This window comes from Podarcis gaigeae (assembly GCF_964106915.1).
Source record: "Podarcis gaigeae genome assembly, chromosome: 17".
NCBI classification, from domain to species: domain Eukaryota; kingdom Metazoa; phylum Chordata; class Lepidosauria; order Squamata; family Lacertidae; genus Podarcis; species Podarcis gaigeae.
Genome location: NC_139694.1, coordinates 6,037,691 through 6,056,091, shown reverse-complemented (window position 1 = coordinate 6,056,091; position 18,401 = coordinate 6,037,691). Strand labels below are relative to the sequence as shown.

General features: G+C 40.5%; 1 protein-coding gene across 4 annotated transcripts in view; it reads left to right on the top strand.

The window, feature by feature from the left end:
* Positions 1-18,401, top strand: part of PAX5 (paired box 5) — a 261,611-nt gene that overhangs the window by 113,991 nt on the left and 129,219 nt on the right. For all 4 annotated transcript variants that reach the window (XM_083719437.1, XM_083719436.1, XM_083719434.1 and 1 more), the window contains one exon: positions 9,716-9,891. In XM_083719437.1, coding sequence (XP_083575563.1) covers positions 9,716-9,891 — 176 coding nt within the window. The remainder of the gene's footprint in view (positions 1-9,715; positions 9,892-18,401) is intronic.

The following is an 18,401-nucleotide window of genomic DNA, read 5'->3' as shown; positions in this document are numbered from 1 at the left end:
AAAATATAAGGCTTTTTTGTAATATTATCCTTTGGAACAAAAAACAAAAACAAACAGATAGCACTTAGGAAGCACAAATAGAGCACGTGCAAAGAACTCTCCCAGTGTTTATGATTTTTAAATCACAGCTTTGCTACTTAATAGGAAGTGGCTATACTGCTTGCCAGATAAAGGTGGGAGATTTCAGGACTGCAGTGCACTTTAGCTTGTAAACAAAGCTTCCCAAGTGGTAATTAAGTGTTTCCTAGTCTCAATTAGAAGAAAATGCAGCAGGAAGAAGAATGGCAGTTTTTGCGTCATGCTAATATCTTGCTTTCACAGTTTTAAAACCTGTAATTAACACCTTTGTTAGCTAACCTGCATCTTCTTATGAGGTGAAATAATTTGGTTATATTATCAGCTAATCAAATTGGAAACTGTAGGCTTGAGATTTGAAAAATGGCATTTTTCATGAACAAGGGCTACTGACATAGCATTATATCCCATTGTTTCTTTATTTCTTAAATTAGCATTATGAAAACCACTTAGGAAAATATAAGAATACTCTCCTAATGTTGTTTTATATCACTTATTTCATAACATCAGAAAGGAATTCCTTATATCTTATTCCACTTCTTTGTATGGTGGTACCTTGGGTTAAGAACTTAATTCGTTCTGGAGGTCTGTTCTTAACCTGAATCACCACTTTGACTAATGGGGCCTCCTGCTGCCGCCGTGCTGCCGCTGCATGATTTCTGTTCTCATCCTGAAGCAAAGTTCTTAACCCGAAGTAATATTTCTGGGTTAGCCGAGTCTGTAACCTGAAATGTCTGTAACCCGAGGTACCACTGTATTTGGCTTTTCCATAATAATAGCAATTTCAAGTGGGGGACAAATATATAAGATTTAAAAATGCATTTCAGCTACTATCTCTCTCCACTTTTGATTTCTTCGTGTTTTTTAGCTGCATTTCCTCTTAAATAATTGCCTTCTGTTACTATCTAGAATGCTAACTGAGAGCCAATGCATATCAGCAGCTACACTACAGAGTTAGCGGATTGGGATTATGCCCACTGACTCTATCTTCAGGGCTCGTCCAAGACATTTTGCTGCCTGAACTCATATTGTCTTTAATATGTACATTCCATATACAAAAGACAACTAGAATGGCAGTTGAATCTTACCTTGCACAGACAATCTCCAGATTTAGAGAGGAGAAAGCCACATAACTGAGAAGGAATTAAAGAAATAGAATAAAAAAATGTAGAGTTGGAGGAACAAGGGATTCACAATCCACATTATCTCGAGTTAGGGACAGCTCCTTAGCCTTGATTCTCTACCTAAAAAGTGGAGATAACAGCAGCCAAGTGAGGACAAGTGCAATAAATATTGTAAAGTACTTTGCAAATTTAAGAGCAGCATATGAATTATTGGTAATTGTAGTGCACCACATGTTTTCATGAAAAAGAGATTTTTGTTGCATGAGAAAGTTAAGTAACTGACAAATCTTGCAGACATTAAACAATGTACATCAATCACATGACTCACACTCTCCAGTAAGCTGTTGGAAGGCACTACAACCTGCCATTGCCTCTTCAGCATCCTCCAGTAAGGCTGGATTAAACAGTACCGCAAGCTGCAAACCCTGATCCTTAGTGGGAGTGGTGTCCCATCCAGAACAGGGTGAATGCTAACTAAACCAATAGACCAAAAACAACTTTGTCTTATCTGGTTTGAGCTTCAGTATGTGTGGTGTTGATTAGATCAATCTGCAGCTATCTGAAAATAGTGATAGATTTGTTCAGAAGAGTGGCTGGCCTTAAATGGTAAAAGGAGTATCACTCTTACTGCTAGAAACTTTTCAGGATTTATGAGTGGCTAGCGCTTGCAGCTCTAGCATACATTTGGGATTTGGTCTGCTCTTTTATATGGTCTAAACCACAGAGCCTAGGGCTTGCCGATGAGAAGGTCAACGGTTCGAATCCCCATGACGGGGTGAGCTCCTGTTGTTCGGTCCCTGCTCCTGCCAACCTGGCAGTTCGAAAGCATGCCAAAAGTGCAAGTAGATAAATAGGTACTGCTCCAGCGGGAAGGTAAACGGCGCTTCCGTGCACTGCTCTGGTTCGCAAGAAGTGGCTTAGTCATGCTGGCCACATGACCCGGAAGGTGTCTGCAGACAAACGCCGGCTCCTTTGGCCCGTAAAGCGAGATGAGCGCCGCAACCCCAGAGTTGTCCCCGACTGGACTTAACGGTCAAGGGTCCCTTTACCTTTATATGAATTATTTGTAAAAGGCAACCTGCCTTGAGACTTAAAGATGATGTGGGATGGACATTGGAATGAATATGAATACAATCCTGTGCACACTGACCTGGTAATAAATTCCATGGAAATCATTGAAATTCCAGGGTTTCTGTGAGGTCAAGGCTGTGTGATTGCACCAGCAGAGCTGATTCATGTCACTGATTCATGCAGCCTCACCTCACTACCACTTAGCCTTGCCTTTTAGCCACATCCAGATAAACTGAAGTGATACCAGTGTTGGGAGTATGGCTCCACCTCGCCACACAGACTGCTGCTGATGTTATGGAGTTGGCCATCTTCCTTATTTTTCTCTATAGTCCAGCCATATTTGAAGGAAGTTAGTATTAGCCTAGTTCTAAATAAGCAATGTTACTAAGGGCAAGTTTATGCAACAACCGTGAAGACTTGTGCGCTGCTAGTGGAATTTTCAACTTTTTGTTTTAGAGTATCTTGTATTTATATCACGTAATGAATTGCATTTGCAACTGCACACCTGCTGCTGCTGTTGTTGTTTTGCAAGTACACTCTGCAGCAAGTCACTGATGCAAGAATAGTGCTTTAGGGCTTATCCTCACTTATCTTTCCTCTGCTCTTTGCAGGCACAATCTGTACTCCATGTACAGGCTCCATGTCGGAGTACCCGTACTTTTTTGTTTTGCTGCAGAGCTTTTCCCACGAAAACCTGCTCTCTAAAGCTGAATTGGAGCAAACGGCAATCCGTAGAAAACTATAACAGCTGTTCACTCTGATTCAGCTTTAAAGAGCAGGTTTTCTTAGGGAAGCTCAGGCACAGAGATTTAAAATATGGACCTTTGCCTGGAAAGACACAGGGATAAAGTAAATATAGATAAGCCCCAAGTTGTGGATTTATACTGGATCATTCACACATTGTTCCACTTTATTAGTTCTGCAGTGGTTCCCCAGTGTTGCTACATTATTGCCAGCTGGAGGGGTGCTCTTACACTACAGCACAACAAAAGCAGAAGAACGCCCCCCCCCTGAACATTTGTGTTATAACAAATTACAAGATTTTAGCAAGTAACTATGGGGCATGTATCTATTGCAAATGAAGCAGTGTGACTCCCCCAACTTTCTGTAGGAACAAAAAGCGTTGAAAGTGTGATCACATATAGCATCACCAATAATATAGTAAGCCCAAATAGAAGAAGAAGAAGAGTTTGGATTTGATATACCGCTTTATCACTACCCTAAGGAGTCTCAAAGCGGCTAACATTCTCCTTTCCCTTCCTCCCCAACAACAAACACTCTGTGAGGTGAGTGAGGCTGAGAGACTTCAGAGAAGTGTGACTAGCCCAAGGTCACCCAGCAGCTGCATGTGGAGGAGCAGGGAATTGAACCTGGTTCATCAGATTACGAGACTACCGCTCTTAACCACTACACCACACTGGCTCTCTGATCATAATAATGATGCATACTCAGTAAAAACTGGTGGATCCCTCTCCTTGGCTTCAAAAACAGTTTGCCCTGCAGCTGTAAAGCTCCTTTGCTTTACTGGTTCTTTGGATCAAGGCCTGTGTTTACTGAAAAGTAAATCTCCCTGAGTTTAATGGGAGCTTACTCCTAAATAAATCTACCTATGAGTATAGCACTAGTGCTATTGCCATGAAAGCATGCTTTTTCTAAGTGATGGAATGACTGGATGAAGAATTCCTTTACCGCTCCCTGGAGCATATTTATAATTTAAACTGTTAGAAGTCTGCCAACAGTATTTTTAATTATCAGAGATGTTCTGGTGTAGTCAAACAATGTCTGATGGTAATGGTAATTATCTCACATTTATGTGAGTGTTGAAATGAATTACCATGGGAATTGAAAATTTGACAAATTCCCAGCATTCGCGATTGTCAAATTCAAATCTGAATTGTCACAAATTGTTCCAAATAACACAGAACTTTGATTTTTGTTACAAAATTCGTGTTTTGGTTGCAAAACCCCGTTTTTGAGTTCCTGAAACTTCAGTTTTTGCGAATATAAAAATTTAGCATTAGTTATTTAAATTATTTATAGTGTTATTTCAAATTTAACATTGAATTAATTTCAGGCTTAAGTCTGTATGCTTACCGTAGGCCCTAAAACTCCTTTGAATGTTCATTTTTTGTTATACCTGAAGTACTTATAAGAACAGGGTTATCAATAGCTTATTGAAACCTTCCTAAGGAAATGTAACAAGCTTTAAAAGCACATCACAGTAATGCCTAGCAGTTTCCTTCATGTCAGATGATAACTTATTAAACTGCCATCCTTTTATATTAAGTCAAAATTAATGTTACTATTCCTGACTAAAATTTAAAAACTGTGTACAGGTGCATGACTGTGCACATGTGTGTGGGTATCTATAGCAGTTGGTGTGGAAGGTAAAGTTTGCAAAAATAGGCACAGTCTGAAACTGGTCAGCAATGTGACACTAAGCATGTGATCAGCACTTGTGTGCTTGGTCTTTGCTTGGTGACCCTCAGCTTACATGGGGGCTATGTTCCAGGTAGCGCATAAAGCCAGAATTGTATAAAGTCAAAATATATTGGGTGCAATGGCAGGTGGGTTTGCCAAAGTTCCCCCCACAGAGATCTGCTCCTTTCTGCCCCCCCTTTTTTGCAAGGCGCATAAAGCTGACTGAGTGCAAGTAAAAAGCACGTAAGTTGTGAGTTAGCTGTAGCAGCTAGACCTCCAACTGTGAATCTGGACTGCAGCATGGAAAGATAAGAAATTTTAACCCTTTGTTCCTACTTCAGTCATGATCCATATTTGGGCTTCCATGGTATAAGGGGGGGGGGGGGATGTCATTAGTATCAGTGTCAGCTTTTTTCCTAGGGAAATTGGCAGCTGAGGACAAAGGAGGATCAGTATCAAGGGGACTGTAGTTAAATCTAATCCCCCCCCCCCATTGAAACACCATGATCTGAAACCAGAACTGGTCCTTTCATGATAAAAAAGCATGCAAGAGCCAGTCACATATTTAATTGCATGTCTAATTTGGCCATAAGAAAATAGTTCTGTCTGTCTATTTCTTTACCCGCTTACCTAGTTAATACATGTGTAAAAAACAGAACAAAGTGTTGGTGGGGTCTATTCAGAGAGATGAAAAGCAGAATTATTCCCAAAATGGCACCTGTCAAATGAAACTGAATTAAAGAATTAATTAGGAAATATCTCACTTTGAGAAGGCCATGTGTACTCTCAAAGCAATTTGTATAACTGGATAGAGTTGAAATAAAGCCGGGAACAAGTGAAATAGCCCCACAAAAGCAAATCAACTATTTCCCTAGATTTGAGCAACACGTGTGTGACCATTAATAATACCTTGCATTTGTTTTTTTGGAGCTGAGACAAGCATTTTGAAAGGGGTTGGAAACCTGTGGCTCTAGGGCTGCATAAAACCTTTTTTATGGAAGTGGCAAGGAGGGGGAAGGGGAGGCACGCAAGGGGAGTTGCCAATAGAAGGGCTCCGCCCCCACTCACCTTTATCTCCAGCCCTGTCCACTTTTTGGTCCCAGTCCTGCCATTGTGTAGTTCTCAACAGCTTACTTCTGAGGGAATGCAGCAAGGGAAAAATAAAAACCTATTATTCACCTTTGGGTTTGAGAGCTGGAGAGGTTGACTGACTATTTTTGTAAGATATTTCTGATAAATCTGCTATGGAAATTGCAGCCACATCTGAGAAATCTGGTGAAATACCTTTATTATGGAGGGTGTGTGGTCTGACTGATAGTACACTTGGAGCTACAGCTCAGAGGTTGAAACTCATATTGCCTAGATGTGAATTCTGTTCCGTGTCCCAATTCCAGTTACTTTTTGCTTAGAACAACAACAACATACCCTTTTACACAAAACCCATTCACTAGAAAACTTGGTTCTTACTGCCTTATTATGGCATTGAGTCCCATTACACAGACAAAAAATAATAATTTGGTGGTGTGACCTTCCCCCCACCCAGTACTGCTCACATGATGCTTTCCATTTCACTATTTTTTATACAATATAACTCCATCTGGTTCAATGAATGCATGGAAAATAATAAAAAGGTGACTGACTACCAGGTGCTGCAGGCTTGCCATTTGATCATTCCTATGTTGTTCAGTCAGCAATAGAACTGTAAATTCTAGGTAATTAATCAGTTAATGTATTTAGCCCTGCAGAATTATTTTCATCCGGCCTACTCAAATTTAGTAGATTTCAGTGGTACATACTTCTAAGAAAACATGTATAAGATTGCAGCCTTTGGGCACCTTTCCTCATGATTACGCCTGTGAAAAATATGCCTGAACACTATTCTTTCTAAATGGAGATATCTACAAATACATAAATACAAAATCATTGCATCTGATGAAATGCTCCCCCCCCCCATGAACATCCTATTGCTGCAGACAAGAGTTTATTTACCTTTCCAAAAAAAGCAGTGATTTACTCCCACATTAATTCAGCAATAAAGTACTTGATTTCTGTGCTGTCTGCACTACTGTTTCAGTGAGAAATAAACTACTGCTGTTCCTCTTTGCTTTGCCCATATAGCTGAGAAGCAAGATGTTGGCTATCCCATAATCCTATTCAGTAAACAATAGAGCCTTTTAAAAGGATACTCTACCCATCTCTTTCTGCCCAGGAAGACATGAGTAGTTACACTATTGCTGAAGTGTCCACACGATCTATTAGCATTTCAGGGGAAACTGGAATAAATTATCGCTGAATCTTCTAGCAATAATTTAACAACTGCTAGGCAGACACATGCAGTAGTGGCAATCCTACAAATATATTCAACAGTCAATCAGCGGTAAAGTGCCAGGCTGTCAGAATGCCTCCAATGTTTTGGCTTCTTCATGTTTGATTTCTTTTTCTTCGATTCTTAAAGATAGTGTTTAGAAGCTAAAGCAAACAAATATACTGGAAGCAACCAATTGCAATGAGAGAAGACTAACAGTTTGGATTATAGGACCATGTATGGAAGCGAGCCTATAATCCACTCTGTTGCCAAAACCTGATGACAAGACCAACCGGTGCATACTGGCAGTTACAGATAGGTAGCCGTGTTGGTCTGCCATAGTCAAAACAAAAAAAATTCCTTCCAGTAGCACCTTAAAGACCAACTAAGTCAGTTCTTGGTATGAGCTTTCGTGTGCATGCACACTTCTTGTGGCTGGGGTTGTGATTTTTTAAAAATACAGTGGTACCTCAGGTTACATACGCTTCAGGTTACAGACACTTCAGGTTACAGACTCCGCTAACCCAGAAATAGTGCTTCAGGTTAAGAACTTTGCTTCAGGATGAGAACAGAAATCGTTCTCTGGCGGCGTGGCAGCAGCAGGAGGCCCCATTAGCTAAAGTGGTGCTTCAGGCTAAGAACAGTTTCAGGTTAAGAACGGACCGCCGGAACGAATTAAATACTTAACCTGAGGTACCACTGTAAACAGACCCCTGTCCCTTATTCTATGCTTCAAAGAACATTTTGAAACACAGACATTTACAGCGTAATCCTAAACTTGTCTACTCAGAAGTAAGTTCTGCTGAATGCAGAGGGGCTTACTCCCAGATAAAGTGGGGTTAGGAGTGCAGCATTAGCTATGCCAGGAAAAGCTCCCACAAATACATATATATATATATGGCAGGTTGCTGTTATAGACACAGGGGCAAGGGCAGAAAGTAGTGGCAGGTGAATTTGTGATATTGCTGCAAATGGCCTGGAAGTAAATGCAGCAGCAATTTGTTCTGACATCAGTAATCCATTGCCATGAGATGATGGCTACTGGTTTAGATGGCTTTAAAAGGGAATTAATACATTTTAATGAAGGGTAAATCTGCCAATGGCTACAAGACAGGATGGCTATGTGGAACCTCCTGGATCAGAGACAGTACTGTATTATTTTTCCACTTTTACTCAGAGAAGCTCACATGTGGTACACAGGGTATCTTCCATGCAAGCTAATCAGGCAGTCAGGCCTGATCGGGTTCAGCAGCAGAACTGCATCATGTACCTTCTGGTCATATTCCAGGCCTGAGGCTGTTTCAGCTTCATAGAATCATAGAGTTGTAGGGTTGGAAGGGACCACAAGGGTCATCTAGTCCAACCCCCCTTCAATGCAGGAATAAATGTGTAAAGATAATTTGCTCAAACTTCAACTCACATTAATAATGCATTCTGTATGTGTATAATGTTGGGTAATTGATGAGTGTGCTCCATGAAAGTAACTGAAGGTGCAATGGATTTCAGTAAAGTAGAAGCAGAATCTTTTTGTTTCCATTTCACCAGAAAAATGTAAATGCATGACTTTTAAAGCTCAACTGCAAATAATATTGGTTTAACCTGGAATTTTAAAACAAGCATTTCCATGCTCTGTTACCTGGTCGTTTGGTAACATGCAGCTTCCTCCCAGACTTTTAATTTTATAAGCTATGGTTGATTAAACCCAGCACTCGTTCTGCTAGACATGATATAATTTGGGAATGTGGGAAAAAGATAATCTGCTTTTTATATATTTGCACTTTTCCGCCCTCTGTGTGCCATAATGTAATTCTTACACAAGTTCAAGCTTCCCTCAGTGCAAGTACCTGAACAAATTACCTTTTTGTCTCAAGCTAGCATGGTGAAAACTGAACAAAAGTAAAAACAATAGTTATTATTGGTGCGTACCATCAGTATCATGCCCACATGTACAAGATCACCACAGAATCCACAGATTGTTTTGTGCCATTGGACAAAATTTGAACATTGTGATTATGTTGCCTGGATGTTTGAACAAGGTCCATTTATTATACCTTAGATCAGGTGTAGCCAACTTCTATATTTTCAGGGGCTACTCTGTTCTTCAAACCAGGAGGAGATGTGACCAGATCAACCAGTTTTGCATTCATACCTTAGATATTTATCTCTTTCTTAAACTGAAGCAACAATGCTTCATTAGTTTTCAAATGAAGACCAAGATATGGCAAGAAAGAAATATTCAGCACCACCCATACCACATTTTAGCATCCTGAGGGAAATTGCAGTAAATATTTTCCCCTGAAAAGAGCCCAGGTTGGGTATATGACTATATATAACGATATATTAACCATGCAGAACTATAGCTTTACTACAAAAGCAGAGCATTGTGCATTTGGGTGATTTTTGATGGATCTAGATTTTCATGCTGTTGGCTTCTATTACATATAATTAAGTATCTTCTATGATCAGCTATCCAGCTGCTGTATCATCTTAAAGCAATTCCCCATAAACTCTTCAAGGATTAATTTATCTTCTGAATGTAAATACATAGATGTAAGCAAAGGTAACAGGAAAATTAAACAAGATACATTTTAAAATTGAAGCTGCCTATATTTATAATTTTTTATGTTATGCTGTTAAAAAAAAGAGAGAGAAAAAGAAATTGTGATTATCACTGTAATAGCTATATATCTGTCTCTGTATTTTTTTCCCTCTTGGAAAGGCATTCAGGAGTCTCCAGTACCAAATGGCCATTCTCTTCCGGGTAGAGACTTCCTCCGGAAACAAATGCGGGGAGATCTTTTCACCCAGCAGCAGCTGGAAGTGTTGGACCGAGTCTTTGAAAGACAGCATTATTCTGATATCTTCACAACAACTGAACCCATCAAACCAGAGCAGGTAATATTTGGAGCTGAAACTAATCTGCCTGAGTTTTGTTTCCATATCTGCTTCTAGGTCATCAATTCTTGTTCTGTATCTAGTCTTTCAAATTTGACATTTAATATTTGGAACTGAATTTGATACTCTTCAGTAACTGATAATCTGTATCTGATAGTTGTTGGCATCCGTCTGTCTTGAGACAATGGAGTGAGTCTCTGCAGGTGAAGTCAAACCACTATGTTAGCACCGAAGTGACTTCCCTGGGGCACAAGGTTGGGCAATGTGTATGGAGGTCCTGGGTTGCCCAGATGATGTGGTCCAAAAAAAGATAAAAGCATCATGTTTGACACCAGCTTGGCTACAGGAGTTGCCAGAAAGAGGTGTGCAACACACCATCCAACCTTCTTAGGGATTCCACTCTGGATTTGTATATAGAGTTTACTCCTTAGCCTTTTCTTCCCCATAAGGTGTATCACAAGGCGGTGGAGGTTTAAGATCAGAGTTTCCCTTCTCCTAAATTGGCTACCTTCCAAGGTTGGTGAGCCCCATCTGCACCTCACTGCCCTCTAGAGCACGTGCAGAAACTGCCTGCTTGACGGTTGGATTCATTATTAGTCTTGACCGCTCAATCTGTTGGAGTCTGTCTTCACATTTGTTTTGAAAAAAAAATAAAATTAAATTTTTATACTGCCATTCATCCAAAGATCACATGGTGGTTTACAATATAAAAACACAAAAACACACAGCATAACAACAAACAAAAACAATACTCCTCCACTTTTTGAAAGGCCATAGATTGTTTAATTAGCCAAAAGTCTGGGAGAAGAGGAGTGTTTTTGCCTGGTGGCTGAAAATATACAGTAGTACCTCGGTTTTCTAATGTAATCCATTCCAGAGGACTCTTTGAGTTCTGAAATGTTTAAAAACCAAAAACTCAGTATGGAAGCCTCAAAACGGAAAACTCAATACTGAAGCTATGTTTCTGGTTTGACTTCTGAGGTGTGTTCAAAAACGGAAGCATTTACTTCCGGGTTAATGGAATTCAAAAACCAAAATGTTCAGCAACGGAGAGGTTCAAAAACTGAGGTACCACTGTACAGTGGTGCCCCGCAAAATGAACGCCTTGCAAGACGGAAACCCGCTAGACGAAAGGGTTTTCCGTTTTGGAGGCGCTTCGCAAAACAAATTTCCCTATGGGCTTGCTTCGCAAGACAAAATGTCTTGCGAGTTCCTGCGGTTCCCCCCCCCTTTTCCTAAGCCACTAAACCGCTTATCAGCTGATCCGCTAAAAGCCGCTAAACCGCTAATAGCGCTAATCCGCTAAGCTGTCAATGGGCTTGCTTCGCAAGACGAAAAAACCGCTAGACGAAGAGCCTCACGGAACGGATTAATTTCGTCTTGTGAGGCACCACTGTATAGCAAAGGTGCCAGGTGAGGCTCCCTGAGGAGAGCATTCCACAAGCAGTGAGCCACTGCAGAAAAGACATACTCTTATGTTGCCACCCTCCAGGCCTTTCGCCTCAGATGATTGCATGGTCTGGTTGGGAAGAGATGGTCCATGAGGAATGCAGTCCTTGAGGTATTGCGGACCTGAGCATTTTAAGGTTTTATAGGTCAAAACCAGCACTTTGAATTGGGCCTAAAACCTAATTGGCAGCTGCTGCAGTTGGGCCAGGATTGGTGTTCTATGTTCAAATATCTTGCCCCAGTGAGCAACCTGGCCACTTAAGTTTCTGAACAGTCTTCAGAGGCAGCCCCATGTATAATACATTGCAGTAATCTAACCTAGAGGTTACCAGATCATAGACAACAGAAGTTAGGTTGTCCCTGTCCAGCTGGGCCACCAGCCAAAGCACTCTGTGCCACCACGGCCACTTGAGCCTCAAGCGAAAACAGAAGTACCCCCAAGCTGTGTACCCAGTCCTTCAGAGGGAGTGTAACCTTATCAAGAGCAGGCAACCTCCCTTCCATCCAGTCTAGGAAACCACCCACTAACAGTGCCTCCATCTTATCTGGACTGGCTCTCATCCAGTCCTTTACTGAAAGTCAAGACAATGGTCCAGCACACCCTACTGGCCCCCTGCTGATGTAAATTACACCACACTCAAAAGTTCAATAGAACTTATTTTCAGGTGAGTATAAGATTGCAGCTTTTACATATTTTTACATATTCCTAGGCTAAGGGGGTGATTTAATTCTGCCTGAATTACGCCCTGAGTAATTCCTCCTCATGTGCTGAGATATAGTATGAAAACTGCAGGGTGAAGCAGATGTTTTGGCTGATGCTCTAAAAATGGAAAGTATACATTGACATAAAATTCCTAGAGTGACAGTTCTGATTATCATTACAGAGAAATGATCATCCTCATATTAAGGAGAAAAGGTTTCTGCTTAATTTATGGGTTTGCACTGAATATAAATCTAATGTATTTGTACAGAAGCTGAAAACATTCACACAATAGTATGCTTCATGCAAATATTAAGCTAATAAGTGCTCTGGTTTTTGCATGTGTGTGAAACAGTTAAGAGTGAAATGCTTTTGTGTACCATTAGGTGGAGTTCACTTTGCTATTGTTGTTTGTGATACTTTGTTAAAACTAGCACAGCAGAAGCCCAGATCTCAGGGCGTTTTATTTTTATAAGAAATACATGAAGTTGCCTTTATCAGGTCTTATTTAGCCCGTCAACTTCAGAGTATTGAAACTGAATTTAGAGGAAGCAACATTTTGAGAAAAGGCACTGTAATAATTGTTTTATTGCGTATTTCAGACAACTTTTTAAAAAGTTAAGTAGTGTCTACAAGGCATATTATATGATCACTAGGAACCTCACATAGACCTAGTGAACACTGTAGCACACATCTGTTGAACAAAATCTGATAACAACTCGTTTATTTTTCACACAAGAAATGTGCGGTTCTATAGCAGGCTAACCTTTTTATTGGACCAAGGGCTGCATTAACCTTTGGCCAACGATTCTGGGGAGTGAATTCCAGTGCTGCATGTGACCAAAAGGGTGTGTGGTCATTGCATGCACCATATGTACTTACAGGACATATAGAGCTCCTTTTGCAGATCAGCTGTGGACGGCAGTTGTTGCGCCTCTGCGCTCATGAAATTATCATTCTGATGTCTAGAGAGGGGGCAATTTGCATCTCCATCTGACCCTTGGGCTGAGATTTAAATAGGAAGTGATCTTACTATGGGGGATATAAGAAGTGGGTTCGCCCGAGTACCAACATGCTCTTAATCTTGTACATAAGTGAGCTGGAGTTGGGGTGAGCAATGAGGTGACCAAAATTTCTTATGACACCAGAACATTCAAGGTGGTCATTTTGTTGTTATTGGTTGAGAAAATGTTTAGAATCCTCTTTTAAACAATTGTCTGTGTTTTTGGAGCACATAGCTGTTAGCTTTGACAGTACTGATCACTGGGTGGCGGTAGTGGTAGTATGATTTCAGATAGCTGTTCCCCCTTCTGTTGATTAATGCTGCTAGAAGCACCATTTTGTTTGGTAGAAGAAATCTCCTGTACAGCAGCATGCAAATGTATACGTATGGGGCCAAAATTGGGAAAGACTGAAAAATCCTAAGGAAATTAGAAATGGTATGAGAGATAGAAATACCAGAAGGCTCCTGCTGTTTTCCGCAAGCATTGGATTGGTCTGGGAATTCCCCATAGATATTTGCTCCTAGAGCTTACACAACAGTTATGCAGTCTTATTTACTTGAATGCTTTGGAGTAATAAATGGATTTGAAATAATATTCATAATAAACTTGATATATCTACCTTTGACATGTGAGGATATTTGGTTTTAATATTGGGTACCATTATGCTTACCCTAGTGGTGAGAAGTTCCACCGGTGTTTACCTGGGCCTTGTTTCCTTTGGAAAGCTCACTGGGAGGCTTATGGCATTTGTAATAGTTGAGTTTACTTACACATACAAGGGCTGAGCATAGGTGAAACCACAGTTTAAACACTGCAACAGACAGCCAAATCCACTACCCCACACCAGATCTCCACAAAGAGGCAGTTCTTCCCAAAAGGCACTTTCCAGAGCTTGCGGAGCCAAAGAATCAGCTGTCCCCTTAGTAGTCTGTCTTCCTTTCCAACCTAAACTGCATGGTCTATATTAATTCTTTTCACATTCAGACTTAACTTACATCATCCTTACATAGAAATGGGGAAAAGAAGAGAAAGGAAAGTGCCCCTTTCAGGACTTTTCAGATATATTCTAGAAAGCACCCGTTGGCCATTAAGCCAATAATCTTGCTAACAAGAGTATATATAGATCTTGCTAATTGACCGACTTTAATCAATCCTGGCTCAGTTAATCTACTCCTGATGAAACCCCCAATCTTAGCAATAATACTTTATTTCAATATGTAATATTTGATTAACAGCGTTTGATATTTAGAACTCACCAAGGGGCTCAGGATGGCATTCAAGATTCCATTCTCTCCTGTTTTATCCTCACAACAATCCTGTAGGTTAGGCTGAGACCTAGTGACTTGGGATTGCCCAGTGAACGTCACAGCTGAGTGAGGACTTGAACCTTGGTCTCCTCAATCCTAGCCAGACACATTAAGTGCTATACCACATTGGCACTCTTCACATATTATTCAAATGGTATTCATAAACTGACAGCTTTTGTCAGTTTACAGCTTGTGAGAACAGATATTGACACTGGCCAAATAAAAACAACAAGAGTTGTTAACAAGTCAAAAGACCCAGAATTTTGAGGTAAAAATTCTCTTTTTTAAAAAATGTATTTTTATTAAAGATTTATTGGTTTACAAAAGTATGTGCAATGTCTCTTTTTTCAAGTTACCTTTTCTACAGATCAGTTTAATTTGTTGAGACGTTAGGAAGAAAAACGGGGAAAGAGGTGGAGTTGTGAGTGGGGGCAGGGCCGTAAAATTTCTCTTTTGAAACTCAAAATTCAAATTCAGAACTCCACATTCAGAATTTGCATATGTAATAATACTGGGAAGTTGAGCTTACTGTAAAGAAGAACGCTGTTATAGATGTAGGCAGTGCTCACCCCCCCCCCCCCGGGAATACTCAAGGGTACGCAGTACTGGCACCTCTTTTTGTTGTTGTTAAAAAGTGTGGCACTTACTATAACAACTTCATGGTGAGTACCGGCACCTATTTTTCTAGAAAAAGAATGTTTTTGTTTGCGGGACCAAACGTACAAAAGTAACTATTGTAATGAAACTTGCAATGTAGGAAGGACAAATAAACTGCTTTACGAGGCAGATACAAATGACTTTCAGATCTGTAGATCTACCTGTGCTTGGCAGGGGAACAGATATATCTATTATTCCCCTTGCAAATTTTTTAATTTTACCCATGACTTATATGTGTGTCCCTGTGAATGAAAATGTAGGATGCATCCCATTTTGTTTTCAAATGATTAGCCTTAACTTTGCCTCCAGACCGAAAGCTAACAATAAAGGAAAGTGCAAATAGAACTAGAGGGTTTTTGGTTTTTTTTAGACACGTTTGTAACAGTTTAGTCACTAATATGTGTCTCTTTCAAGTAAAAAATACCTTTGGGTCTGTCAGTAGTTATCTAGGGAAGGGGGGAGGAGGAGCAACTTCTAAATCCAGCACGAGAAAGCACATCAGCAGCAGGGAAAACCTTCCCATATTTACTCTCAGTAGACTATTAAACAGCACAAGGCTATTAATTTGGATTTTGAGTCTTCACTAAAGCCCATAAAAGTGCACAGTTGTCGAATGGAGTTCATTTTAATTTCCTTTCAATCACAGTAAATTATTCAGGTGATAAATCAGCTGGGCAACCTCCTGGCTGTAATAGAAACCCTAATTCCTGGCTAATTATCCAGCCCATTGCTGCCAACAGATCAATACCGCTACAAAATGGAAAGGGCTAAGGCCCTGCAATGGGCAGAGTGTCAGAAAGACAGCTGGGAACAGTGACATGTGTATGACCCCCCTCAGAGTTCAAAGGTCAGGGGAGGTTAAACTGCTATGCTGTCTCCACCCCCCCTTTAAGGAATGCATCCTCTGCTAGTTGTTAATTTAATCCAGAATTGACAATATTTTCTTTAATTTTGGCACAGTTTTACAAAAATCTACAGCTGGTGAACCCACATTGTTGGATTTCTCCTGACTAGCTATATGCTTCTAACATGCTAATCTACTAGAAGGTTCATGTATATTTCAGATAGCACTTGCTGGGCATTGTGTGCAGTGGAATTTGGTTGGCTTCTACAGTGTATGGGTGTGTTTGGAGTGCAATACTTAGTATGCTTCATAGTCTAGTACAGTGGTACCTCGGGTTAAGTACTTAATTCGTTCCGGAGGTCTGTACTTAACCTGAAACTGTTCTTAACCTGAAGCACCACTTTAGCTAATGGGGCCTCCTGCTGTTGCCCGGCCGCCGGAGCACAATTTCTGTTCTCATCCTGAAGCGAAGTTCTTAACCGGAAGCACTATTTCTGGGTTAGCGGAGTCTGTAACCTGAAGCGTATGTAACCTGAAGCATATGTAACCTGAGGTACCACTGTATACAGATAAGTGCATGTAACCCATGCCAAATAACTCAGGTCTTCTGATGATGTCATTCATTTTATTTATGATATCTAACCAAAAGCACTTTTAATAATAATAATAATAATAATAATAATAATAATAATAATTATTATTATTAGTGGCAATATAGGAGAGTATCTCCATTTTGCATTGTTCTCCCTATACCACATAAATTCCTGGAGTTAATTTCATATCTTCCTAAGATGGCAGAGATAATATCAGAACTGGATAGGATAATCATTTTTCTTGGCCAAGCCAGGAAATTTCAGATTTTTTTTGGAAAAAACCCCCAAAATATTCCTTCATAGCAGGAGTTTGGACTAGATGATGCTTGTGATCCCTTCCAACTCTTAACAATTCTATGATTCTTCCACCAATTTCCATGTAGCATTGGACTTGTCTTACTGATGCAAATAATATAGAGCTATCTGTTCCAGTGGCTATCTGCTTCTAGTTATCTGGAGCTTTTGGAATAACCCTTTGAAAGCTGGAGCATCCTAGGTAGCTTAAGACTCGTTTGGGCCATTCTAACCCTGTCATATTGATATTAAAATAGTTGTGAACAGTATCCAACCAGAGGCATCAGCTTTTCAGAATGATTGAGGGAGCCTGATATGACATTGCGAGGAGCCAGGCAGCAGAACTGAATGCCCTCTGAACAATGAAGGGGCCTGGCCCCCTAAAAAAAGTTGGGGATCCAAAAGTGCTTCAGCCCTTAGGACCTGGCGCCTATGTATCCAGCTAACTTGACCTCTCAGCACAAGGAGTTCTGCTTGCACAGCGGAATTTCCCTTCCTCCCCCAGCACTCCCTCTAAATCTGTTCTGTGCCCCGCCAAACCCCCAGAGCAGATTTTTGGGGGTCTTGAGGCACATACCTTTCAGTACCTGCTACACAAGCCCTTGAGTACAACGTTGCTAACTGGCATTTTGTGCAATGTGCGGCTTGATGGACCACAGACAAGATCAGGTTGTACCAGCATCAGAGGCCCACTTTGCATAACCAAAGAACATGTTTGGTTCACAAGAAGCAGGAGGCACTTTTCACATAACAGCAGGAACAACCATTCTTTTAACTGGCCCTTTGCCTGTGAAAATTGTGATTTACAGCCAATTTAATTGTTTTGGTTGCATTTCCTATGCAGGGATTACAGTTGTATAAATAGCCTATGAATGGTCCCTTTTAAGCATGAAAGCTGAAGCCTTCAAGGGATCTTATCCCCCCCCCCCCATTTCTGACAAGCTGCTTTTGTGTGCATGTGTGCAGTTTTCTTGGAGGACTGTATAAAAAATTCCTACACATTGTAGCATGTTGCAGCATGTCATGTTGGGTGGCATCAGTCATATTGTGTTATGTTATGTGACAGAACATAACGCAGCATGATTGATGCAGCCTGGCATGTTGCATGACAATTGGATTATGGTAGCTGAGAAGTATTATGAAAAGAATACCTGCTGGACCCATGTATGCAGCTAACAGGTTTTGCTTTTGAAAGGGTTTCTACATTTGTGAAACTGTTTAGGCCTCCTTTGTGAACTTAGAAGCAGTCGTGTGCTCTCCACATCCTTAACAGCATGATCCCTAAGACATGCCGTTTCAGCAGACAAGCTCTTAGCATGGGGTGTCCTCTAATAACAGCCTAAGCAAGTCCAACATCACAGGAAGTGAAGTGTCATCTGCAGTGTAGTCAAATGTGCTGGATCAGATGTGCTTCAATATTTCATTCAACACATTCTTATTTGTTTGCCTTCTTAGTAGCTTCTTATTCATGGATTCTTTCAGCAAATGCTTCTTGTCCAGGGTTTTTTGGGTAGATTGTATCAAAAATATATCAACAGTTGAAGCTGGTGAAGACAGTTTATATTCTGCTGCTACTGTTTCCAGCTGTTACTGAAAACCAACCCTTTCCAAATGCAGGAAACAACACATGTGCATGTTTTGCCCTATTTTCCTGGATATCAT